At 38.3% G+C, this 26,825-nt stretch overlaps 1 protein-coding gene across 1 annotated transcript in view; it reads right to left on the bottom strand.

Moving 5' to 3' along the window:
* The window catches only part of FBN1 (fibrillin 1), a 158,363-nt gene that overhangs the window by 28,558 nt on the left and 102,980 nt on the right, over positions 1 to 26,825 (bottom strand). The window contains exons 24-45 of the mRNA XM_075273441.1: positions 26,177 to 26,302; positions 23,416 to 23,640; positions 22,670 to 22,795; positions 22,466 to 22,594; positions 22,197 to 22,322; positions 21,303 to 21,428; positions 20,317 to 20,439; positions 18,573 to 18,698; positions 16,768 to 16,893; positions 10,187 to 10,309; positions 8,602 to 8,724; positions 8,102 to 8,227; positions 7,319 to 7,441; positions 6,556 to 6,678; positions 6,067 to 6,231; positions 5,348 to 5,416; positions 5,002 to 5,127; positions 4,770 to 4,892; positions 2,673 to 2,831; positions 1,559 to 1,630; positions 1,354 to 1,479; positions 227 to 349 (exon numbers count right to left, since the gene is read on the bottom strand). Coding sequence (XP_075129542.1) covers positions 227 to 349; positions 1,354 to 1,479; positions 1,559 to 1,630; positions 2,673 to 2,831; positions 4,770 to 4,892; positions 5,002 to 5,127; positions 5,348 to 5,416; positions 6,067 to 6,231; positions 6,556 to 6,678; positions 7,319 to 7,441; positions 8,102 to 8,227; positions 8,602 to 8,724; positions 10,187 to 10,309; positions 16,768 to 16,893; positions 18,573 to 18,698; positions 20,317 to 20,439; positions 21,303 to 21,428; positions 22,197 to 22,322; positions 22,466 to 22,594; positions 22,670 to 22,795; positions 23,416 to 23,640; positions 26,177 to 26,302 — 2,814 coding nt within the window. The remainder of the gene's footprint in view (positions 1 to 226; positions 350 to 1,353; positions 1,480 to 1,558; positions 1,631 to 2,672; positions 2,832 to 4,769; positions 4,893 to 5,001; positions 5,128 to 5,347; positions 5,417 to 6,066; positions 6,232 to 6,555; positions 6,679 to 7,318; positions 7,442 to 8,101; positions 8,228 to 8,601; positions 8,725 to 10,186; positions 10,310 to 16,767; positions 16,894 to 18,572; positions 18,699 to 20,316; positions 20,440 to 21,302; positions 21,429 to 22,196; positions 22,323 to 22,465; positions 22,595 to 22,669; positions 22,796 to 23,415; positions 23,641 to 26,176; positions 26,303 to 26,825) is intronic.

Genomic DNA, 26,825 nt, shown 5'->3' with positions numbered 1-26,825 from the left:
ATATACTTCACTAACAAATTTTGTCTCCTTTCTGTGAAGTCCAGCCCTGAAAGTCACTTCATTATTGTTTGTAGTTTCCTGGCCAGAGATTTTGTCAGTAGCTCAGTAAAGTGTCCTATCTATTAGCATTATAGGATACAATCTGGTTAAATACAATACAGACAGTTTTCCTATATACTGGACCCATCAGAGGTGTGAATGAATCCTAAATTATATAATATCTCACCAACGCATTGTCCAGTAGAAGTGAATTTGTAACCAGGTTTGCAGTCACAGCGGTAGCTCCCTGGGGTATTAATGCAGTCTGCATTTCTTTGACATACAGGCCCATTCTGGCATTCATCAATATCTGGCAAAAGAAACAAAATCAGACACATATGCATTATAATAAGATCAGGAAAGTTTTAATATTCAGAAAAATTCCTTCATAAAATTCAATTAGCTAGCAAGTGATCTGTGAAAATTCTCCACACTACTATATTATGAATGAAACACATGGTCATTGATTCTGGAGCATGACTAGTATGGCAGACATTGAACCATAGGCTGTGTTGTACAGGAAAATGTAATATGTACTATATTCTGCAGCATCAAATAAAAAGCCTGCAGTGGTAAGGCGGCTAAGTATCCTGTTTATCCTTCTTTGGAGTCCTGTTTGCTTTCTAAGTTAGAGAATTTACCCCTTTCTTTCCTCCGTGACTGCTTCTCTGTCTGTACGGAGACTTTATGAATGGCACTATTACCCCCTGTAAGCCTCTGCCATGTTTACAGATTGGCAAATATGCTGCCAGTTTATTTACATCATTGGATCCTTGAGTTTTAGGTTTCAGATGTTCACAGCTAAAGTGTTGTTGATGTGTCACACGTACGGTTTGGCGAAACACTGCGCTTACTTAGGCTGCAATCTGGAAGTTCCTATCGTGTTGTAGGGGCTGTGTGAGATGTGACAAGAGCATAGGCAGAGCTCAAGTAGATGATGAGAGATGGAGCTTTTGTTATTTACTGAATAATGAAATAAACCATCAGTCATTACTATCTGGGCGTATACATATGGAGTTTCCAGCAATATATCTGACAAGCAACTTGTTGTCAGCATTTTTCACTGTGGACTTCAATGTCTTTGTTGAAATATATAAAATAAAGTCAGCCATTTTTTCCACTATACATTTTTCAGATTCTTTGCTCAATGGAGGCCCTAAAATGACACATTGTTTAATAACACATCCCGACCAGAGCAACTTCCCAAATAAATATTTATACTGCTTATGACAGGAGTTTGGGGCACTTCAAGATTTACACATATGACAAGGACTTGCTGGTGGTTCATGTAAGCCATATTGGCCGCACGCTTACCTTCACAGATCAGAAGTTTGTCATTGTAGAAAAATCCCATTGGACATTCACAGCGGAAACTCCCGATCATGTTTATGCAAATGCCATTCTCACAAACCCCAGGAATCTCTCGGCATTCATCGATGTCTGAAGAAGACAAGGATTGGAGCTTCAGTAATGTCAATACGGGTTTTACAATAAAGCAGTAAATCTGAATTAAGCCTACCGATGGGTTGTCCTGTGTAGATATCAATGACAAAGCCTGGACGAGCACTTCCACAGAGAGCTGAAAACTCATCTGCATGGGAAAACAAAACAGAGTGCTTAAAAGTAATAGAAATGAATATTGAATTTACAAAATACATCACATTTTATTAAAGCAGTTTTAAAATAGTATGATATTAATCACCAGTCAATATAAGACTGGAGCGAGTCAGACACCCGGATTTCCTTCTACCCAGCTGATTGAAAGGGCTGCGGCGTTTGCACAAGCACTGTGGTCTCTTCACTGCTCACCAAGCACCGTGTTATACATTATATAGCAGCTGTGGTCGATACTACAGCTCAACCCTATTACTTTGAATAGGACTAAGCTGCAGCAGTATGACCAATAGACATTATGGGCCACAGAATGGAAAGTAAAGATCACACAAAAGTCAGAAGCTCTTCAAACAGCTTGTCGGTGGGGTCGTGACTGTGAAACTTTAATGATCTAATATTAATAGTTTATCATAAAGATAGGTCATATATCTCAGTCCCATAAAAACCTTTAAAGATTAGTATATAGCAGCATCACCTTGAAGTGTTACTAAGGTCTACCCCGTCCATTATCTTTACATTGTGATGCAAATAATCCCCTTGCTATTATGGGGAAAATTCATTCCAGGCTCTAAATATGACAGGCTTGGTTCATACCTGCTTTTGGTATTCCATTTGGGAAGTCTGCATGGGGACCCCCCGAATGGAATACCGAACGCATTGACAAGCGGTGAGCTTAGGAAAGTACACAGACCCCATAGACTATAATGGGGTCCGTGTATTTTCCGCTCGGTGTCCGCACGAATCATGCAGAGAGGAAAGTAGTTCTTGAAGTCACTAGAAAGCCAGGGTGACCAGTGAGGCATTCCAGAAGATAACACTGGTCGTGGTCTATGAACCTAAGCTACAGGGCCACATCACTCTATACAGTATCTAAACTGCAAACTCGCTTTGACTAATGTTAGTTGCAGTGGAGTTAAGTTTAATACTTTGGTATGAATAAATAGTTATAACTGCATATCTCTAACTGCATTACAAATTATGAGATGGTTACATGTTATGTCACCCTAAGATGCACTCACCAGTACTTGGCAATGGACACTCCTCACAGGGTCTGTTCCATGCACGTCCAATATTGTATGAACAGCAACACATTTTTTTTGTCATGTTGTAAAGTAATTCTCCATCACAAGATTGATTGTCGGCATTATAGTTTCTAAAGCACAGACTTCTCCTCATGTCTGTATATATAAGATATAACAGGTCATTCACATAGAAATTAAAATATGTGTACCATGAATTGGCCGCCCTCTCATTTATGGGAAAAGAGAACAAGAACAGTAAAACAATATCAATTTCAAAAGAACAGAATATTGTTACATTAGAAATACTATAAAATGGAACTGAACTTGAGAAGGCAATAAAATAGATTAGCTAAGAGATGTATAAATCATCTGCTTCTATTGTAACTGTTATAGCCTAGAAGGTGTGAATCCTTAATGCCGGATAACAGGCTTAAGCCGCACTCTATTTATATTTGTAACTTGACATATTTTTTTGGATGTACTTTTACAACTGTTTATAGATCTGGCAAACCACAGACTGTTATTTCAACAAATCTGTGACGGCTAATGTAAATTAAGTCATCTGTAGCTTAACTGGAGGGTGAAGAGGTTCATGTGGGGAAAGAATTTGTACAGAATTTCTATAAAGCAAAGCTGGGATAGATTTCCAAACAAGAAATGGTATACAAAAACTGCAACGGCCCACAGAAAATTGCATAGCAATGAGCAAATCAAGTTTTGACTCCAATATGACTAATAGTTTTGCCTAGTTTTTTTTCTTTATTATTTCTTCTTTGTCCCCTCTACTTTCAAAATTCTGCCGGTTGCTCTTGGAAACAGACAGCTGTTTTATTCTATTTTGTTGTCAGATATGGCTTAACAACGTTGGTCTCAATTTGTGGTCCGTTCAGTCAAAAAGTAAGGCTTGCCTTCCACATTACGGTTCTACCATGCACCATCTCTCCCAAATTCAGTTCTTTGTAGCCTTTAAAAGGTGCTGCTCCCTTATTTCTGGCTCAGTTGGACTTTCGGAAAAAAAGAAATGTCGACCCAGCACCCGTGTTGGAGAAAGAAACTCAAATTATGAGCCAGGTAGACAGTTGCAGCTCTTACCCACGCACCAACATACAATGTAGGTGGTGATAAAATGTACAAGGGTAAAGAAAAAACTGGAAAAAGTTCTAGAGCTAGAGCGCTGCTGTAGGTAATCACTCAATGAGTTAAGAATGTGTAAGCAAAGGTGATTTATTGGTTCCAAAGGACATACAACAGGCAACGCGTTTCAATGCCAGACTAGCATCTTCATCAGGCCAATAAACATGAGATCCAGGCAGGCCAGGGAACCTTTGCTTACATGTTCTTGACTCATTGAGTGATTACCTACAGCAGCGCTCTAGAACTTTTCCCAGTTTCTTCTTTACTTTAGTTGGAATTTTTGTAACTTGCGCTGTTCCACTGTTTCAGTGTCTGACATGTTATTTAGGCTACTGTCAGGTGGACGGGCTTAGGCTGAAGTAGGCAAAGGGGTGCGAGTCTAAAATCTGATACTGTTGCCTCTATTTGGAGCTCTGAATTATTCCCCCTTGTCTTTGACCAAACTCTGGAAAGTACATTGGTTATATTGGTACATTATAATGTACCGTTGGTTACTACAACTACAATATTTTTTAGTTGGGATTCAGTTTGTATGCTGTACTAAGTAATACCCTTCTGTGCATAGTAAAAAGTATATCGTCAAGTGTGTATTTCTAATGCAAAAAAAAAGTCAGACATATCCCTAGCATATGGTTATTGAATACAGTTGTCTATAAGTCTAGCTGTAAAACATATCCATTGAAAACTGTGCACTGCCCAAAACTTGACGCAAGATACTATTCACAAAATCATCAGCCAATCCACAAACCAATGTTTTTGTAAAATAACACTTTGCATTAAGATATGAGTGCAGAACTTTCTATGCATATCCTTATCTGGATTTATCTACTCTTAACACCTTGCACATCCAAACTAGCTTGATTTCTTTGCTAATGAATGGAAAAAACACATAAACCTCAATTTTAGCCACAACTAAAATTAATAACTAATAACATATATATATTAAGAGCCACAACTTACCCATACAGTTGTTTCCTCCATTTACTGGCATGAAGTCAGGAGGGCATATACAAGTATAGTTTCCGACAGTGTTGTAGCATGTGCCAGGTCCACATATTCCAGGCTGCTCACATTCATTAACATCTTAAACAGAATTATACCAATATATTTATTAAATATGTTGCATTGATAATGAATCTTAATGCCTTATATAGAAGAATTACAAAAAAGGTCTTAAGAATTTCTGATTTACCATCACAAACTCGTGTCTCTTCATTAAGGAAGAAGCCAGTTGGACAACGACACTGGAAACTGCCAAAAGTATTAACACACTTTCCTCCTTGACAAAGACCTGGCAGCTCCAGACACTCATCGATATCTAGAATAATGTAAAGAAGCCACATAAGGATTTTCACTTTCTGGGTTATAGATCTGCGAAGACATCTGATAAAATTATCCCTTAAATACAAACCCCAACCTGACATATTTCACAAAGCCAGAAACAATTGAAACTGGAGCAAGTAACACGAGGCTCTGACTACAAGGTTGGAGAATAATCTACATGCATGTGCAGATAGAAGAAGTGACATGAAATTTACCTTCCAAGATAACCGTGATAGGATTTGGTCTGAAACCTTCTCCTCCAGGACACAACACTTTATAATCACCTGTAAGATGAAGTTAGTATTATTTATTGGTAGCTTTCAATGTAACATCACATTTACAAGGCAATAATGATAAGCTTGTGTTAACAGATCTGCACTGGGATTTGTAGGTCATTAACACAAGGGGCGCCGAGCCATCCACACACCGTGCTGTTCTGTGCTTTAGTCTCCAATAGTGTACAATTACAATTTTGTGTGTTCTGGCGCAGGAACTGGGTTCTCATTAATTCTCAAATTCCAAATGGGTATTGTAACAGTCAATATAATCCCAATAAATTTTCTAATCACCTCATTCATTCTGAATGTGGGAAAGAATGAGAATTCCTCTCCTCCAAACTCAAATCCTGCAATATTTTTAGATGAAGAGAGTGTGGTACTCTCTCACAAAGCATCACCTTACCTTGGTTAAAGGAATATAATGAAGAAATATTGAATAAAAAAATGAAAAAATATGTAATAATAAATTTTCAACATTATTCAGCAGGAAAAACATCATGACTATGTGCTTAATCCTGAATCCTGAAGATTGCAAAACATTTGATAAAGAAGATTAAAGAAGTCAAGATATTGCTGTTACATAGATTTCTACACAGGCACCAAATGAATTGACCATATATATGGTTAAAAAATACATTTCACAGCTTTGTACTTACTGGAGTTTACGGGTGGACAGTGTTCACAAGGAGTTCCCCAGGCTCTCCCAAGTGAGCAACAACATGAGGCCTTTGACACGCTAACACCAATCTCATTACTGCAGGCCAAGTCTCCATTATCACCTCGTGGTTTTGCATCCAGGTAACAATTTCCAGACCGAGTATCTGAAGAAAAACGCAATGTATGAAAATACAGCTAAAATTTTACTGAAATTGTAATGCTAAAAAGTTTTTAGCCCCATTAGTATATGGCATTATTGTCATGACTAATATTTAGTAAACAAGTATATATATATATATATATATATATATATATATATATATATCAGTTGTTAGCAACAATAATTATGAATACCTTCAATAAAATCTACTATACTCATTCTACAAAGGAGTCAGGCGTTCTACTTTACATAACAACTAGGGATCGCTACGTCCAAGAGGATTACCTAGTAAAGACCAATTGCTAATACATTTATCAAAAAGCCTTACCAACACATCCAACCCTAGTGGGGTTAAGTTGGAAATCTGGGGGACATTCACAATTGTAACTTCCTGGAGTATTCTCGCATGTTCCACTTATACATGTTGTTGGATCAGTGCATTCATCCACATCTGAAAAAAAGCAGAAAAATATTTTCATGAAACATGCTAGTTATTTAACCAGCTGAAGATCTCTGGCAGCCGATCATCACCACATTATTGGCTGTACAATAGCAATTCCAATTCTATAAGACATTCTGACCTGACAAGATGTAGAGTTTGTCATGTGAGTAATAAGACTATATGGGGTCTAAGATGACTAATATGTATTGATGACTAATAAGTAAGATGACTAATAAGTATTTTTGGAAATTATTCTGATTATTTCAATTGTATTAGCTATACACATAGTAAAGAAACAGAAAATAGATCATAGGCCAGAATCAATCTGAAGGTGCCATAAGGTTGTGACCATACAATAGTAATGCACAGCCACGTTGAATTGAGGAGAATTGTCCACTCCATGTCTTCCCTTCAGCTTCTCCCTGTAGCCAGCCTTTGAAATGCTGCAGGGTTTCAGAGTAAAATATAGTTCTATGTAATGTGGGAGCCTGTCAGTACTTCATACTGCCCATAGTTAGTACAGAATGAATCGACAGGTTCCCTTTAATCATACATTACTTTTTGCTTACATTGCAATTACTTTCCTTTTTTCCTACAGAAATGAAGGAATAGATATCACTTTATGAATAAAAAGCTGTCCAGATCTTACCCGTGCAGTTACCGCCACTTTTATCCAGCTCATATCCAGAATCACAGTCACACCTGAAGAGACCCGGGAGGTTTTTGCAAGTGCCATAAACACAGATGTTAGGAAGAACACATTCATCAATATCTAGAAATAATATAAGAATATTCTTTTTAATATGTAGAAACAAAAGAATACTACATTTATCACTTACATATACACATGAAAGCCATAGTTCACCACTAGTGGTGACGTATCTGCCTTTAAAGCTAAATATCACTCATGTAAAATTCATCATGTCCAATCCTTCTTTCCCATGTCTTCCATTAAGGCGTCTTGCACACGACCGTGGGCAATCTGAGTTGTCTCTTGACCTTTGGTTCTGTATCCTTACTCCAGGTCCTATTCAAATCCATTGGAACAGACCCAGAAGACACATAGCTTACACTCAGAGTGCATGATCCTTAAAGGAAATTTGGGAAATCCTCTCATACACATTAGATGTTTGAACAATAATGCCAACATCAGTGGGTTCCGCAAATGCTCATCTAATGTGTATGGCCACCTTAACAAACAGCATATGATTTTGCAGTGCTGATGAAGGTTGTAGTAAGGAATGGAGGATTTACTGTAATGGCTGGGATATACAGGTATATACTATGTGAGTTGAGGAATAAGTACAGAGTCTTTGTAAATAAGTAGGGGCAGATTTTGCCCAAACAAAATTAAAACGGCTCTACAAAAGTCAGGACTACTTGAGATATAATATCTTTCTGTATTTCTTTGTGCACCTTTTGCACAACCTACCTTCACATGTTTTCCCATCAACGCTTGGTAAGAATCCCATGTCACAGTCACAACGATATCCTCCTGGAGTATTAAGACACTGCCCATTTCCACAAAGATTCAGGTTCTCGGTACATTCATCAATATCTGTTAAAAGAACAGACTGTTTTATTAAACTCTTCGACTTCTTGGCATATCTTACAGTTCCCAATGTGTTACTGAAGCTAAAATCTCTTTCCCTGTTGTTGTAATTATAAAGCTCCATCCTAACAAGGATGACCTAGTCGCTGGCAGTAACGCTGCACAATCCGTCTACCAGACCAAGTTTTTAATGTATTTGCTAATCTGCTGCAGTGATCTCACCATGAAAACAGCAACCACCATGGAAATAAAAGAGTCAATAACACTATGATAGCATCAAGTGGGTTATCTCATTCTAGGTTCCTTCCCACAACAGAACAATATATTAAAGTCTTCAGTTTATGAACTGAACCTCAATGCATCTCCAAATACAGCCTCACCTTTGCATTCAAAGCCATCTCCTGCATATCCTTCCTTGCACAGACATCTGTAGGATCCCAAGGTGTTCTTGCAGTTTGCATCTGGACTACACAGATGGGTTCCATTTGAACATTCATCAAGATCTGCGTAAACAATATAAATCAATAAAAAGTCAAATAATTTGTTATTTGTGATAAATCACACTTGTATTACCTATCCACTGAATAGGTGAGACATGTCTTTAATGAGAAAACCGCTTTAACGCTAAGGCCCTACTTGCAGCATGGTAATTGTAGATGCAGAATTAGAAGTATTTTACCTATTGATTTCATAGAGGAAGGAAAACGGAACAAAAACTCAAGGAAAATACTGCAGAAAAAAACACAACGCATTTTGTCACAGCTTTTTTTCCCGCAATATTTTGCAATGAGTTTTTGCAGAATTTTTGTGGGCGTTTTCACCCAGCCTTAGCTAGACTAACTTTTCCTTGTAGACAGATTTTTTTTTCAGTATTTTTAAATGCCATGAACAATTTTTAAGAGCATTTTCACAAATGTCTTAGGTGGCTTTTTTGATACATTACATTTCTAACATGAGGGTTTTTCGGGTTTCTTCTACAGAGGACCTGTCACCACACCTGACTTGCTTGTTTTAGTAAATAACAGTATTGCCTATAATATGGTAATTTTATTTTATAACTCTGTGTTGTGCTGTTCCTTTGTTATACCTACTAGCAATTTATTAATAACTTGAGGACTGAGTGTTACCATTTGGGAAGGGGTGTGCTCCTACAATCTGACACTGCTTAATCAGTGGTGACAGATCGTTTCAGATATTGTAGGGCCACACCCCTTTGTCAAGAAGAATGGTAACACCCAGTTGTCAATGCATCCATCCATTTCTAGAAGAAACAATAAAGAAAAGATGATTCCCAATTGTTACTTAATGGAAAATACAAGTATTTACTAAAACAGACATATCAGGAGAAATGAAAAGTCCTCTTTAAGTCCTTTAAGGAATCTTATAGCAAAAAAAACGGCACCATCAGGACATGCACATTTTCACCAATAACTCAAAAAATTCCACTAACCAAAGGTTTTATATTTCACTATAGGCTTTCAATTCCATAAATCATGCTACTAAAATTTGGCATTTTTCAGCCAAACACTGTGTGTGAAACCACCCTTAGAGCTATTCTGTCTTATACTATAAGAAAATCTGTCAAGAATATATAAAGAATTCCAATAATTGTGTCTTGGGAGATTGGTCACTTGCCTCTTTTTCCCGCAAACCACTGCCTGGCTGTGAGACAACTGAGTGGTCTGATTGCAATAAGAGACCAAGAGCTATGAGCCCAACCTCTTATAAGTCTACCCTGGTTCACTTTTAACATTCATTTCTACATATTACGCTAATAATTCAAAATGTTGATATATACATAGTAGTCACATTCTATATCTAAATTGCAGATATTCATGTACAGCCAACCAGTATTGAACACATGTACAAAGTTCTATGTGTAGGTGTCCAGGTCAATATGATAGCCATATGCAGAGAGGCTACTAGCCGAATATTACAGCATGTGCTACTGAGAAAACACCATACCTGTGCACTTGATGCCATTTCCTACCCATCCAGGATTGCAAGCACATTTAAAGCTTCCAGGAAGATTTGTACACATGGCGTGCCTGTCACAGTTGTGAGCTCCGATCTCACATTCATTGACATCTGGTAAGGAAAGAGAAAAATATTGAAATCATGTAAATAGAATTATTTGCGATTCATCTAAAGTCTGCAAATGATATTTTTAGTTAATCTTTGTAAATTGTTTCTACTATTTGATATGATGCTGTTATGCTACCATATATATTACAACTATACATGGGATAGGGCATTCATTTATCATCAATGAGATTTCTACTACTCATCAGCTCACAGAATGAAATGGAAGCGGTGTTTGATGTTCTATGGACTAATAGGATCAGATTTCTTATTACATTCCAAAGGCTACACATTTCAGAGAATTGCTAGCCCCTTCCTCATGCCATGAGGAAGGGGCTAGCAATGCCCTGAAACGCATAGCCTTTGGAATGTAATAAGTCTACTCCATCAGTTACTTTGTAACTTTTTATGATGAAGCAAATAAAAGCCATATTTTATATTTACTCCTGAATCATCATGGATCCTTCCTGTAGACGCTGGCTTTTATCTCCTTTTCCATTTGATCCCTCATCTGAGACCTACAGCAGTCAATGCTTCCCAGGCTTGTGGATCTCTTCAATAGAGATACGGTGAGCCAAAGATTCTTTGTTTTGCTATATGTTTCAGATTTCTTATGCCTTGTATGCTAAATGCAAAATCTTTGGGCAACTTATGTTTTGCACAATAAAAAAGTGACTTTTTTTCTGTCTTGCGCCACCCACCCTTTAGTGAGCTGACCTTCAATTCTGTATCAATTCTTCTAGTTACACTTGCACACAAATTATAAAGGAGATTGACAGAGAGGTTTTTCCAAACATATATATTATATATATATATATATATATATATATATATATATATATATATATACACATGAAGCGCCATCCAAAGTGATTCTTCCACTGTGAGACATAGGACAGGACACTCTTCCAAGACTGGGTCTTTATGTCATTTGTTCCCGCCATGCTCATGACATTACAAGCTTGTGTGATAAACAAGTCATATCAGCGAGAGTTAATTAGAATCATTTCCAGCATAGCTTCCCCTCACTGATCCTTTGTACTCTCAGCTAGGATATATCTTTTCCCACAGAGCTTGAACAGCTTGAGAAATTGATTTTTTTTGTACATCATCCTGTTTGTGGAATGTGGAACATGTCATATTTATGAAGATGCAAGGAAAAAACTGGGTTAAGATATATTGGGATCTGTATAAGAGTCCCGGGAGCTCAAGGAGATTCCTGTACTAGCTAAGAAAACAAACAGTACACATATTCTGGCAATTGTCCTTAAAGGAAACTAGACACAACTGAGTAATCCCCCATAGCAGACAGTACAGAAAACAAATAGTGCTGTACCTGTGTAGCCCAAATTGCACAGAGGAGCCATAACTTTTACTTGATTCTAGCTAAAACTTACATATTCGTAATATGAAATCTATTATAAAGAGAGGACTCATGACAGATGCGAATAATGTCATGTGTAAGGCAAGTAGCAAAAATACTAAGGTGTCAAGAATAATAATCAGCCATCCACAATCTATCCTGTCTATACTATTCTGGTTATGACTACCAGTCCAACTTGTTTATACTTTATATTCTGTAATAATTCGGATTATTTAGTTAGTAATATTAAAGGAATTTTTGAAAACAGATGGAAATCACCCAAATAACTCTAGATGTTATAGCATTACCAACAAATATTGAGGGCTGTGGTGATTTGTTCTGTGGTTTGGTCAAAACCATAATAGGATGTTTATTAGAATTGATCCAAAGTCATTCTTCCCAGGGAAAATTTTATTCATGCAAATCTTGGCACAGTAAGTAGATTTCAGATTGATCTCCTGCCTAACTGTCAGTCACCCAAGTACAGACTCTCTGGGAACAATTTAGTTTAGGAAATGCAACTGTGCGTAAAGTTTGCTGTAAGAGAAAGAGATTTTGCAAAAGGCGGACACCAGTTTACAACAAATCAGTACAATACAGATTCTCCAGTGACAGTACTAAAAAGGTGTTGTCTTGCCATGTCTTCTTAATAAGAAGCTGGCCAATTAGGAGCTCAAGAACGATGACTAACCAGGGGTCAGAGTATGGAGAGCTCTAATTTCCAGTATAAGGAATAAGTGTCAACTTGATGGAATTCCAAGCAGGGACGTAATGATCATGGTCACGGGGAGTGTGACCGCGACCAGGCCCAACAGCAGTTGGGGAAAGCCTGGTTCCCCGACCGCTATACATACTAGCCCAGGGGAGGTGACTTAAAATAATAAATAGTTATACTCACCTCTCCTGGGCTCAGCGTCCTCTCTGGCGCTCTTCCGTCTCGTGACTGAGGCCTGTGATTTGGCCCCAGCTGTCATATGGGGTGCAGCAGGGTAATGACGTCAGTGCGCCCCCACGTGATTGCTGAGAACCAATCACAGGCCTCAGCAGGGATGTCAGGAAGATGGCTGAAGATGCTGAAGACAGCTGGAGCCAGGGTGCCCAGGTAAGATGAGTATTACAGATTGTTATTTTTATTCACCTTCCCTATGCCTCCGATTATAGTACTCTGGGGTCTGAGGAGATGGAGCGCTGAGATAGGGGAGGGCCCCCGGATGAAAGTTTGCATCGAGCCCACAAGACACTTGTTACGCCACTGATCCCAAGCAATTATGTGAATGGGAACCTGCAAGTTCCTCTAAGTGCTCCATGTTAATGGAGTTTTGGTGCATATGTGTGGTCACTTAGGGAAAATTGTGGGTCCCCGTTTTACTGACTGATGGGGATCTCAGTGAACGAATCACTAATAATCAGATACTTATCTTTTCTCCTGTGGATAGGGGATGTGTGTATACCTTAGGAAAACCTGGTTCATAATAGTGAGTGACAGAATTGGTAGAATCTGGACATTTCAGCTGACTTTCATCTAATATGTATGCACAAAAGAGTGGAAAAATCGACACTTAAAAATTGATGAAACTGTCAGTTTTTAACATCTGTTTCTATCAGTGTGTCAGTTAATTTTTACCATATTATCATATATTTATTTCATATTTATTTTAGTTTTATTTTTTTTGGCCATCTGTCCGTTTTTAATGTCTATTTTACATCAATCTGTCATCTGTTTATAACTGTTTATTAAAAAACATATGAACTTGACTTGTCTAGTTTTTTTTTTTCTTTGACCTAACCCATTCATCCTTTTTAATGGCTGTCACAAGGATTAAATATAAAACTTAACTTTTAATAAGTATAAGTTAAAAAGACGACAAGTAAGCAGTGGTGTTTGAATCCGTGTCGGCATCTATGCGCATGCGCTTCGTTACGATCCGAAGCGCGCTTTCCAGGCTATTTAGATGCGGCAGTTAGTGTGGGGTCGCCCTCTACCTGAGGTCTGAGCTTCATTGGTCTATGACTGGCACTCCAGGGGACCATTTATCCTATAAACTTATAGTTAGGATTCACCTTTCTCTCACTCTCTCCAATCCCATGAGCTAATGGGATATTTGTCTGCATTATGTATGAGTGAGTATGTATGGTGTATGGCTCAGTGTTAACCCCTTCATTTGTGTGCCTATATAAGGCTGGTATGGTTGAGCACCGGTAACCCCTGATGAGTCAAGGTTGGTTTGTTTAACTTTCACCCTGACAAAACATGCATGTCGGGTGGCATGCTCATATTATTTTATCTCACTATATCTGAGTGCATTATTAGGTTTTTTCCCATAGGGTGGCCATAGGTTTAGGGTGAGATTCCGGTCAGACCAGTTATCACTAGTGTATTGGTTCTGAGTTAGGTATATAGGGATTTGACAGAAATACCCACTGTCTACCCTTCCCTTCTGACCTTTCATCTGATATACCTCCCTTTATTTGGATTTATGCATGGCCTCCGTTTATTGGGTCAAATCTTGTTGAGTGGTCCAGTTTATTTATTTATGGGCGACCTCCATTTTTTCACAACATCATCAGACTGGTGAGTTGAAACGGTTGATTTTCTTGGAGGCCGCCGTGCCTGTGTAACATTTATAATACATACTGGTCCACTTGTTCCCTTTCCCTGCACTTCATTATTACTTGTCGTCTTTTTAACTTATATTTATTAAAAGTTAAGTTTTATATTTATTCAGATTTATTCCATTTGGTGGTATGCCTTTAATTAGTGTGAATATTAATTGAGTGAACCTTGGTATCTGTTGGATTTCATGCTGTCAAAAGGATGCAAATCCATTTTGACAGACTTTAAAAATTTACCCATTGGCTTGTATTGATCTGTCCATCTATGAACATGGACAAAAATAGGACATGTCCAATAAAACAGTCCATTAAAAAATGGACCATATGTATTTAGCCATTGTCACCCATTTTTCTGATGTTTAGCATTAACAAAACATCTGTTACATATCTGTTTTTCACTAAAGTCATTGAATTTGCAGGACAAGTGTGGGGAATGAACACTTCCATCAGCTCCCCCGGGTATCAGAAAACACTCGTATGCTAGTGTTCAGAATAACGTAATATTAATAGTTGTCTTTACTATTACTAGTTGTACTGGTTAATTACAATAGCCAATAATTAGTTTTTATTGGTAAATTGCAGAGCATTCTTCTATAAAAGGAACTCCATAGCTCATTTTACTTCTCCACATTTACATTCCAGCTATTGTTAAACACTCTAATGGAGCGTGTAATTGGCGGTGAATTATTAAATCGCTAAGTAGCAATTGCCAAGGCTATATGGCTTTGTCATACTTTATATTTTTCCATAGGGATCTCATGTTCTCATTACTACAAGTATTCCATCTGTTACAGAGGTAACAGCAAAACTTTTTTTTTTCTGAACTCTGCTCTAAATTCTACTTAGAAGGAGAAAAACGTGTGTGTGGGTTGGGAATGTGCTGCATGATAGTGGGTGGATGCCGAAACCGAGTGATTAGGAAAATAAAACATGTTTATTTGTGAACATGGAAACAATCTACAATGACAGGGGAGCCGAAATATTTAGGCTAAAACTAATGAAGCCCAAAGGACAATGACTACAGAGCTCCTGGGCACATTTCTAACTTACCCAGATTTCTGCTAACTCACTTTGTATTTCTTTGCCCACTCATAGTTAAACCAGATGGTTTAATTACTTAATAATTAGTAGTCTAATTAACTCAAAGTAGTTTTCCCACAATAGCGATTTAGGCCTTATTTGCCTGTCAGTATTTTGTCCAGTGTCTTTCATCAATGGGGGAATTTATTAAGATTGACATTTCCCACACCAGTCTAAATCCATTTTCCTGCTGTCACAAGACACATTGGAATTATTAAGAGGCTTGGGCATGTTAATAAATCTGGTATATCTCAAGTGGTCCAATGCGGCAGAATTGCCAGTTTTCTGACATAAATCAGGGGGCATTCACACAGAGTAAAGTGGCGCTGATTCTGGCACGATAACTTGCGGCAGAATCAGTGCTGATAAAAAACACTCCCATTGACTTCAATGGGTTCCATTTACTGCGTGGAACACATTGAAATCAATGGATTAAAAAGCCTCCAATTTATTTCAATGTGTTCCGCGAGGAAAACGGAACCCATTGAAGTCAATGGGAGTCCTTTTTCCCACGAGTTATCGTGCCAGAATAGCACCACTTTACTCTGTGTGAATGCCCCCCTATAGTACATCCGATGTGCTGGGGCTGCCCCACTCTTGCTGAAATTGGAGGCACCAAACTGTATTCAAACTTCAAGCTCTACATCAATCTTAGATTCTAAACAGGAAAGTCACTGTTTTTCCACCTATACATAACTTGTCCTCCAAACCCTTTTCAATATATTGTAAGTTCACTTCCTTCAGTTTGTTATTCAAGAAACCTGAATCTATTTTCATTGTTCTTGGACATAATTCAGACCTGCTGTGCTTTCCAGCTCTACAACAGCTATTTTCAGGCAACTATACATTGTATCCAAAATTTTTCAATGTTAACATAAAAAAATTGAAATAATTTATGATAAACTGTTTTATTATCAATGCTAATGGTCTTATCCATAAGTTTAGCAGGCACTTATAGCATACTGGGTATCAAAAGTTAAGAATGCTTTAGACAAAATCTTTAGCCACTTAAGCTTATATTAATGTCAGCTGATTCTGACAATTTTGTTGCGACTAGCCAACCATCTACTATATGTATTAGGTCCTCCCAACAGCATCACATGGCATCTGACTGGTTGAGCAAAGACTATAGTTTCTTATTGTACTAGAGTTCATATATTGCTGTAAGTAATGAGTTACCAAGCATAGAGTGCTAGTGGCACATTATATCGCACCTATAATGCTTACATATACATAATTTGGATAACACATTAACAGCAAAATGCTACATGAATACTGGCTAACTAGGTCTTGTTTTCACATATATTATAGCATCAAACAAGCCTAGAGTAACATAACCACTGGATGACTGCTCCGATGCAATGCAGAAAATAAGTTTGACGTTGAATGAACGGTATACCGCTCTTACCTGTACATCCGGTGACTCCTTTCTTGCCAGAGTAACCAGGATCACAGTGACAGATGAAGGAGCCTTTGGTGTTCTCGCAGCTTCCGCTCAGACAGATGTTTAAATGGAGTTCACACTCATCAACATCTGAAACAAAATGCACTTGTCATGTAGAGTAAGAACAACTTCATATGTAGTCAACATCTGTACACACTGAACAGGCGTCCAAGCAGATTAGATGACACGGCCAGGGGATTTCAAGTAAACCTGTGAATGATAGATCTCTGAGATCATTGTAGCGCTATTTAACTATTTGACTGCTAGCCAACCCTACTAGTATTAGAACAACACTCAGCTAAATAACTGCAATGTTACTCCATAGTTTCATCATATGTGTCAATTTTATCAAATCCTCATGTCCTTATTATATGTCTATATGTATATAGGCTGCAGAGTACTTCTTATGTTATACTCTTCATATAAATCCAACGATATATAAAAACATATGTTTCATAACCCAGCTGTTTGTGTATTCATTTCTGGCACCATAAGTAGGGGCGCAGTCTTAATAATAGAATTCTCTGGTCTAGTCTCCTCCTTGGTTGTATCAGACTACAGCTTTCACCTCAATGTTCTAAGTTTTTCGTAATTTTATTTTCTAGATTAAGAAGGAATGTATACAGTACTTTATTGGTGAAGTTATTGTGCCAAAAAATATTTTGTCAAACTCGGCCCTTTATTAAAAATGAATAACTAAAAAAATAAATAAATGTATGTGTCAATATCAGTCCCGCTTCACATCTGCGTTTCAGATATTCTGTTCCCTTCCCTGCATGAAAAATGTGGAGAGAAAAGTTCTGTAAGAAGGACTTTTCTCTCCACATTTTTCATGTGAAAACCCCATTATAGTATATGGGGTCCACAGATTTCCTTAGGTAACTGCTTTTTTATGCGGTCCGCTTGGGGACCCCTGATCGGAAACCCATGCGCAAATGTGAACCAGGCCTAATTTTTATCCCTGCAAATTCCATCCAAACATTGTAGAAAAATACCCACAGGAAAACTCTGCGGACTTTCTGTGAAAAGCACTGTGGGAAAAAACACAATACCTTTCTGCCGCAGTTTTTCCATAGCATTTTTTGTCTATGACTTGTTACGTGAGGCCTTAGCCTTAAAGTCTATTTGTCCTACTACAAACAGGGCAGACATGGGAGGCTCCAGCTCCAGGCAATTGTCTTATAGACAGACATTGAATAGTTAGGAGGAGAGAGGGCATGGCTCTTGGAATAAAAGTTATCTTTTTTTTTAAAAAAAAAATTCAGTTGTAATTGTAACATCAGACAAAAGAAAGAGATAATGGTAGCAAGATCTATTTTTTTTTGTTTCATGAATTTTCTATGTCTAGTGTTCCTTTAAAAGCTAAACTAACGGGAGATATATAGAAATAAATGACATTTAATAGGCATTCCTTCGAGCCATTAGATATAACCCTTGGGATAGATGTACTAGAGGCTGAGAAAACGCTGCATGTGGGATACGTGCTGTTTAATGGAATGTGTCCTAATAACATCCCTGATCAGCTAATTGCAGAATTGGCATCCAGTATGGAGAATATCTTTTACAATAAAAGCTTCATTCCTAAATTGGTAACAAATGGGATTACTATAAAATAAAACTGTTTTGCATGACGCTTCTTTCACTGCTTTATGGTCGGATATCTACAAAGACATGATGCTACAAATGGCGGATTTTGTAGCCTTATAGCAGCTGGATATTCGACCATGCATCTCAGACTAGGAAATGTTACATATAAAACTGGGACTAACCAAGACAAGTTTTCATATCGATAGAAGCCATGTAACCATCATAGCAAAGGCAGCGGTACTCTCCAGGTATGTTCGTGCACTGGCCTCCATCGCAGATATTTGGATTAGATTCACACTCATCAATATCTATTTAGAAACAAAATGAAAAGATGAAATGTCATATTTCAGTCATAAAGAAAGCTAAGATTTCTCTTTACATCTTACATGCCAATTAACTGCTATCTGTAGTTTATAAGCAATGGTATCTTGTAAGGCCACGTAGTGACTCGGTGTCACCAATAAGTATCATTAACATGTGACCATATCAGAAGTTTGCTGTTGTAAGAATCTACAAAGGTTACTTTGACACTTAATATTTTAATATGTGGCACAGAATCTTATCTCAACTGCTTCAATGTATTTATAATGACTTTGTTGTGTTCTGTGATAAGATATGCGACAGTGAGCTATCGGTATCAAGTTAGGGGGCATTCATACTACCATGGGATATCCGTTCTGAACAAAAAGAAAACGGATGCTTATCATAATGGATATTAACAGACACTAACTGATATTAATGTATTAACATCAGTTAATGTTTGCAGGCAACAACTGGCCACAGTAGTCACATGCAGTAGTAGGGTACATCATCAATGTAGCTCCAGGAACCTCTGACTACAGCAGGTGACCATTGAGTCAGCATCTAACAATCTGACAGAAAGGGACACCTCAAGTTCTTACTATGTTCTATATAATAGTCTAAGGGCTAGTTCACACGTGAACTGCCCGCGCGGGTTTTGACACCGAGAGAGACGCGGCGAGCCGCGTCTCTCTCTGGTCAAAACCCACCTGCCGCGACCATCGCGGTCACAGCTTTCCCCTCCGCTGTCGGCTCAAATGAATGAGCCAACATAGGAGGGTGCTGCCGGGGGCTTGAGCCGCGCGGCTTCTGCCTGAAGATGGGGCAGGTCGCTTCTTTTCTCCACTAGCAGCAGCCCGCCACTAGTGGAAAAAAGAAGCCTGGCGGTCTGCATAGACCACCGTTGTAAGGGGAGGTTTTTGACGCGAAATCCGCTGTCAAAAACCTCCCCTGGGCTCACGTGTGAACGAGCTCTTAGTTATCCATCTTTTGCATCCTGCATAACAAGCTGTAATATCAGGATACAGAAATGTCGCCCTCTCCTTTGTGCAGTTAGACTTAGAAGTCACTTGTGCCCTTTTTTGTTCTACTAATGTCGACATTCCATTCCAAATATAGAAAACGGCCGTCACTATTCACACAATAAATCTATGTTCTTGTAAATAGATTATTATGTGGATGACTTGATCTTGGCAGAAAACTTAGCGGCTTCACCTCGCACTAATGTGGGTCAGTAAGTGGTTTAAGTAAGAATACACCTTTAAGAATTTCTCATGTTCATTCCATTAATGATGTAACATTTTTAACTTCACAGCTTAGAGTCAAGTGAACAGTTGCAACCATCTTCACTTTGACTTTTCTCAGTTTTTTTCAATGGATTTTGCCTTGACTTATCACAATGCAATATGTTCTCAATTTTTAGTTAAAAAGGGTAACACCTGTATGTACTATATATTTTATGTTAGGTTTAGAGGACAATGTAACAATAACTCTTTACATACAAAGTCTAAATTTTAGGCTTGGATCTGTAAAAAAGAGGAACCTGATCATGGTCAGTGGTTGGTCCTAATGTTTTAACCCTACCAGTCAAATTTAGAAGTACCTGAGAATAAGCAAAACACTTACCAGTACAGGTTCTTTCATCTGGCATTAAAGCATACCCTTCCAAGCAGCTACACTCATAACTTCCTACAGAGTTGGTACAGTTTGAGTCGCATCCACCATTGTAATGTTCACACTCATCAATATCTGAAAAAAAATAGGCATTGGAAGCATAAGAAAAACTCAGCCAAATGTTCAAGCGTATAACAGAAGTGCAGTCAAGAAAATAACAAAGACGTCACAGTTAGGCCTCATGTACATGGGATATCCTATATGGCAGGACAGGAAGTCTTTGCAGGTCCATATAGCGCCATGTTACACGGTTATTCACTACTACACAGGGGCATACTATGGATTCTCCAAAGGGTGGGATAACACAAAGGAGATCAGCCCCCGCAAAGTATAATCCATGATCTATTCCTGCTTCTTAAAGCAACGCAACAAAAAACATACACTTGCCAATGTGCATCACTCTATTAAAACACTAAGTAAATTATTGTCATTATATTAGAGTCTGAAAATTAGATTCTTAGATAATACATTGAACAAATTGGAAGAGTCCATCTGACAGCAGCAAGGAAACCTTCTTAGATGGGACACTACAAAGACTTCTCTCTAGACCTAACCCCTATATAAATTTAGAGGACGTGTAGTTCAACTTGTAGTTCAAGTGTTAGCTGACGATATTATTTTCATAACTACATATAATAAATATAGCAGTAATATTTTGGTGCTTTAGCAGAATATTGCTGCATTTTTTGTGTTTGCCCCTCTAGAAGCAATGCTTTTAAGGGAAACTACCTATGTTATTTCAGCAACCTAAGCCATGATTTTTTTTCCAATTCAGGAGATATATGAAGGCAGAATACATGAGAGTACGTGTACATTAACAGTGATATTTAATTCAAAGTTAAAATAAAAAGTAAAGAGTAAACTATAAATTAGCAATTTTAGACTGTATTACTACAATATATATAAATCAGATTAACCAAGAAAAAAACAACACTTACCAACACAGGAGAGTTTATCCAGAGATGGTTGGTATCCTGGATCACACGCACACTGGTATCTCCCAATCAGATTTATACAGCGACCATTTCTGCACAGATCAGTGCTGAGTCCACACTCGTTGATATCTAGAGAAAAGATGGAAACTTGCCATAAGGATCAAGGATAGACCAAACATCATAGATGCCTGGAATTGATAACTACATGTTGAAGCATCTAAGACTTATCATATTATTCTCAATGGAAAGTCAAGGCTTTTATTTTTATTATGTGCCTGTTATAAATGTATAAATTACTGTAACACAACTAAGGGTCCTGGGGCAGCAATGTAGAAGGTAAGCTGAGCTCAATTACATCCCCTTATCCTAAATACCATCTACAGTACAGACTATTTATTACACAGCCACAGGCTCTATGACTATTGAATTCCAGCCTACCAAAAAAATCTGAAAAACTTTCAAGTCATGTTATGTATAATATTTCATGAAAATGTAGAATTTGTAATCTACCATTAAATATGGAAATAACACAGCAGTGAACACACTGACAAACCCTTTCTCTAGGATGGTAATAACTGTAATAATCCTATACTCTTTATGGAGTTCTTTATGCACATTATAATGCTTGTGCTTACAAGGCGGCAGCCAAATACAATAAAACTGGAGCAACACCAGATCCATTTGAGTGTCAATTCACAAAGAACTGAAGGGTTGTTGAGACATATTAACCTATGGATTTCACAGAAGGTACTGCCACCGCCATCACTGGTGCATGGATTATGACATATTATTATTATTATTTTATACTTAGAAGAGAGACTGGTATGAGAACTAAAAATATTGTTTGGTAAAGATTACGACTACAGTCTTGAGGCTGCTACTATTTGTCCATCGTACCTAGGCAAGCAGAACCATCAGGGGCCACTTCATGTCCAGGAGGGCATTCACACTTAAAACTTCCCTCTGTATTCAAGCAGATGCCACCACGACATAAGAGGGGGTTCCTTTCACACTCATCAATATCTGGAATATCAAAAAAAGTTGATTTTAATGACTTCAAGCCTCAGATTTGATACAGGATATAGATATATTTATAGATATAACAAAACAGAGAAGATATACAGTATCTGTCACTGAGTGTGACACGGCACATGAGCTTCACTCACCCATACAGTTTTTCATCATCATGAATCCACTCTCATAGCCTTCAAAGCAGTCACACTCAAAGTCTCCTGGAGTGTTAATGCAGTTTCCTGGTCCGCAAACATCCGGGGATATTCTGCATTCATCAATATCTGCAAATGCAAGAGTGGTTAGGTATCTCCTCTATAGCACTGAAGAGCCATGATGTTATAGAAATTAACATTTACCTGTACAGTTTCTTTCCTCAGCATCCAGGGCAAATCCACTGTCACACCGGCACTTGAAGCTGCCAATAGTATTTCTGCATTTACCATATTTGCAAAGACTTGGTATCATTTTACATTCATTGATGTCTTAAAGGCAAAGAAAAATAAGAATATATTGTTAAATACTTGAATTGTGGAGATCCTGGAATTTAGACATCAATGATCACAAGCGATAACGATTTGGCATCACTTTATGATATGGAAAGATCCTTTCTACTGCAGATCCAGAAAAGCTTACCTTTCCTGCAGCCCATATAGGGAAAGCAAATCATAAAAGTATCTCCATCATTAAATTAACATAGTTATAGGGAGTTCTGCTTATTATGGAGGGACATCATAACACAAAGTTTAGATAAAAAGAGGGAAAATGATGAAAGATAAAAAAAAAAAAAAAAACAAAAAAAAAAACAACATTATTTTTCATACATTTACAGTTGGCAGCATGGCTGTGCCACCAAAACCAGGTTCTCCCAATAATTCTTGATGCTACTGCAAGGTGGTTATGCTTTGTACATGCACATAGCAATGCTAAAGCCAGCAGTTATGTGAACTTGTATAAAACATCAATACCCGGTAATAACACATGAAGGGAGTCCCTACTACCAGTATGGCATGAGTGCAATTGATCCCTATTTTAATGGATAGGAGACTTTTTATCTGAAGTTTATCCTTTAACAAAAGATAGAATATTTATAGTTGGTTTTTACCTTTGGAAAATGTTTTTCCTGGCGTAATCTCTTTAGAGGCAAAACCAGGACCTCTGGGGCAAATGATCTCAAACTCTGGTGATCCCTTTGGTGGACATTCTTCACAGTCAGGCCCCCATGCAGCCCCAACAGAGCAGCAGCAGGCATCCATCCTATGGCGACCAGAAATAGGGGCAGAACACTCCTCCTCCTCGTGTTTTAGGTAGCAGGTCTCCACACGAATGTCTGAGATAAACAATAAAAGAAAGTTAAATAATTGGTCTGACATTTCCATTCCTTTCTGTTCTCAGTGTGATTTGATGTCATTGAGTATTCTCTAAGTAAAAATAAAGGGCTAAAAGCTGTTCCAGAATAAAATGGGGGTAGAACTTAAAGGGCTGTCCAGCCTCTATATTTCTGATTGATGCAAAATAACAAAATAATTCATTCTCACCTTACCAGTGACTATCCCCCGACTCCCTTACCGGTCCCTACATCCTGGCCTCCAGTGATGACATTTTTACCATAGACATTAGTGACTGGATGCAGCAGTCACATGTTTGTTTTAAAACGCCATTGCTGAAGGTCAGGATACAGAGATTGCCGGGGTACAGTCTGATATTTTAACCCATTATGAGAAATGGACAACTCTGTGAACATTACACATTTTAATAGAGAAAAACAAGCCACTAGCTCAAAAATATTCTAATAGAAAATATAGGATTTGCTTTCTATTATGACCATTATTGAATTGCTACAATTAAATGAATTATCCAGGGACTTTTTAAACACTTACAAGCAGGATTACAACCTTAACTGAACTAGCACCCACTGCTTGAGTTGGTCTGCCTCTTCTCTCCTCTGCATGTTCACAAATAGTGACCTTTACTATAAGGGCTGACTTTACTATTATTATTATTGTTTATTTATATAGAACCATTAATTCCATGGTGCTTTACATTTTCTTTACTATTACAATGTTCTACTCTACAGCCTCCACAGTGTAGGTAAATACCAGTGACCACGAGAGAAGAGGTGGATCGACTCAAGTACTGGTTCCAACTACATGACCCAAGGTTATAATCAGCCTAGAAACTCAAGGTTCGATCTAAATAGAACACCAGGTATTTGTTTATATAGGCCCAGGATGATCCTTAAAGAACAATTCCAATGTGGCTTATTTGATACTACATAATATCAGTAGTTTTGTTGTGTCGCATCTCTCAGAAAAGAGACAACAGTGAGACCTACTAAAGCCAAAAGCTGTTAGAATTAATACATTTTATGTAGCATGTAGTAAATCATGCTTCAATAGGGGTTGTTACCTATATCATAAGTGCACTACCAAATGCATCAAATTGTTCTGTAATGCAACAAAATAGCTTACTGTCAATAATCTTGGGCCCTTGGATCTTGGGCCTCTGCACAGTTCCCTATACCTGGCACTAACATCGTAACTGGCCAAATAAGTGAGGTGTGCATGCGAAGCTTGTCATGTGCATGTTATGCTGACTCACTGTATTGTTTCACTACCACACCAGACTTCCCATGTGTGTTACTGCAAGGCACAGTGTTCTACACCACTATACAGGCACTATAATAGCTTTCTTTTAATGTGATTCGCCATGAATTAAATTGGATCGAATCCAATTCAATCGAAAATTCGGTGAAGTGGCCGAATCGAATTTTTAAAAAATTTGCTCATCTCTAGTAATAAGGCTTACATACTAGAGATGAGCGAGTAGTTCGATCGAGTAGGTGTTCGATCGAATACTACAGTATTCAAAATACTCGTACTCGATCGAACACTACTAGCTGTTCGAAGTTTAAGGTTCGATGCAGAACCAGCGTTGATTGGCAGAATGCTATACATTCTGCCAACCAATGCTGGTTCTTCTCTTACCTTTAGAAGTCTTGTCCGTGCAGTGCCCCCGCTGCGTCTTCCGGCTGGAATTCACTCTGCCTAGGCATCCGGCCTAGGCAGAGCCGACTGCGCATGCGCGGGCATGCCCTCGCATGCACAGTCGGCTCTACTCAGGCGTCCGGCCGGGCAGAGCTGACTGTGCATGCGCAGTCGGCTCTGCCTAGGCCCCGATGCCTAGGCACAGTGAATTCCAGCCGGAAGAAGACGCGGGGGCGCTGCGCTGGGAGAAGACTTCAAGGAGAATCCAGCCCGACCGTCACTCGTGGACTTGGTAAGTATAATTTTATCGAATTTTGCTTACCCCTGAAACAAGCATTTCCCCCTATAGACTATAATGGGGTTCGAAATCCGTTCGAACAGTCGAACAATGTGCGGCTGTTCGAATCGGATTTCGAACCTCAGACATTTTAGTGTTCGCTCATCTCTATTACACACCAAGATTTTCCTCTTTTTATAAACTCAATAGGGTATAGGGTTGTCATGGAGAGGTCACCCACACAGGACCCCCCTACTATGAACCAGGAGGGGTACTTTGGTTTAATGTGCATAAATAATTTGAACAATGGTAAACCATTGTAACCATGTGCAGACAGAGTCTCAATCCTAATATCTTATTCATAATTCCCTACTTGCCTGTATAATACTAAAGCCTGAAAAAAGATTTAACAATCTGCAAATCCACCTGTGAGTCATTGGAATTGCAAAGTGGATTGTGACAACAGCAATCTTTCAATAAAAGCAGTAACAGAACAATTTTGGATTATATCACTGTTCTGCAAAATTCAGTGGGGAATATTTGGAAACAGTTGCAAATAAACATTCCTCTGACTATTATGTATCAAATCCATGATATTATACCAATGCATGTTCGTCCAGAAGCATCAACCTTCATTCCTTGGGGGCATTCACAGACAAAGGATCCAATTGTGTTTCTGCAATTGGCATTGGTGCATATTCCAGGAAATACCTCACATTCATTAACATCTGCAACCAAAACAGTGAATGTTACATTAGGAGAGAACACAAATAACACTATTTATCATACAATAGGGTGTGGAACAATTCCCAATGGTCCATGACTACAGTGAGCCAGGGAAGCTGACATCTCAAATCAAAGGGAAGCAAATCTAAAGATATAAAACATAATGCAAACATAGACATTTGTAAATGCAATATAATATACACAGTCCAGTCATATAAATATGTCCACCGCTTACTTTTGACATCAACGTTAAATAACCAATCGTAGAAGGCATGTGTCATCAGCCATATGGGTGCACTCATCATTGTGGAAGGCCGGATGGATCAACAAAAGTATGTATCTATCCTTGCAGACCATGTTCATTCCTACATGGGAAATGTATTTCCTCAGGATGATGGCATCTACCAGCAGGACAATGCAACATGTCATAGAGCTCGCAATGTACGTGCATGGTTCGAGGAGCACCAGGATGAGTTTACCGTACTGCCTTGGCCAGCAAATTCCCCGGACATGAACCCAATCAAG

Source organism: Leptodactylus fuscus, chromosome 5 (genome assembly GCF_031893055.1).
Source record: "Leptodactylus fuscus isolate aLepFus1 chromosome 5, aLepFus1.hap2, whole genome shotgun sequence".
In the NCBI taxonomy this organism is placed as follows: Eukaryota; Metazoa; Chordata; class Amphibia; order Anura; family Leptodactylidae; genus Leptodactylus; species Leptodactylus fuscus.
Note: the sequence above shows the minus strand (reverse complement) of the source record. Positions and strands in the feature narration are given on the sequence as shown.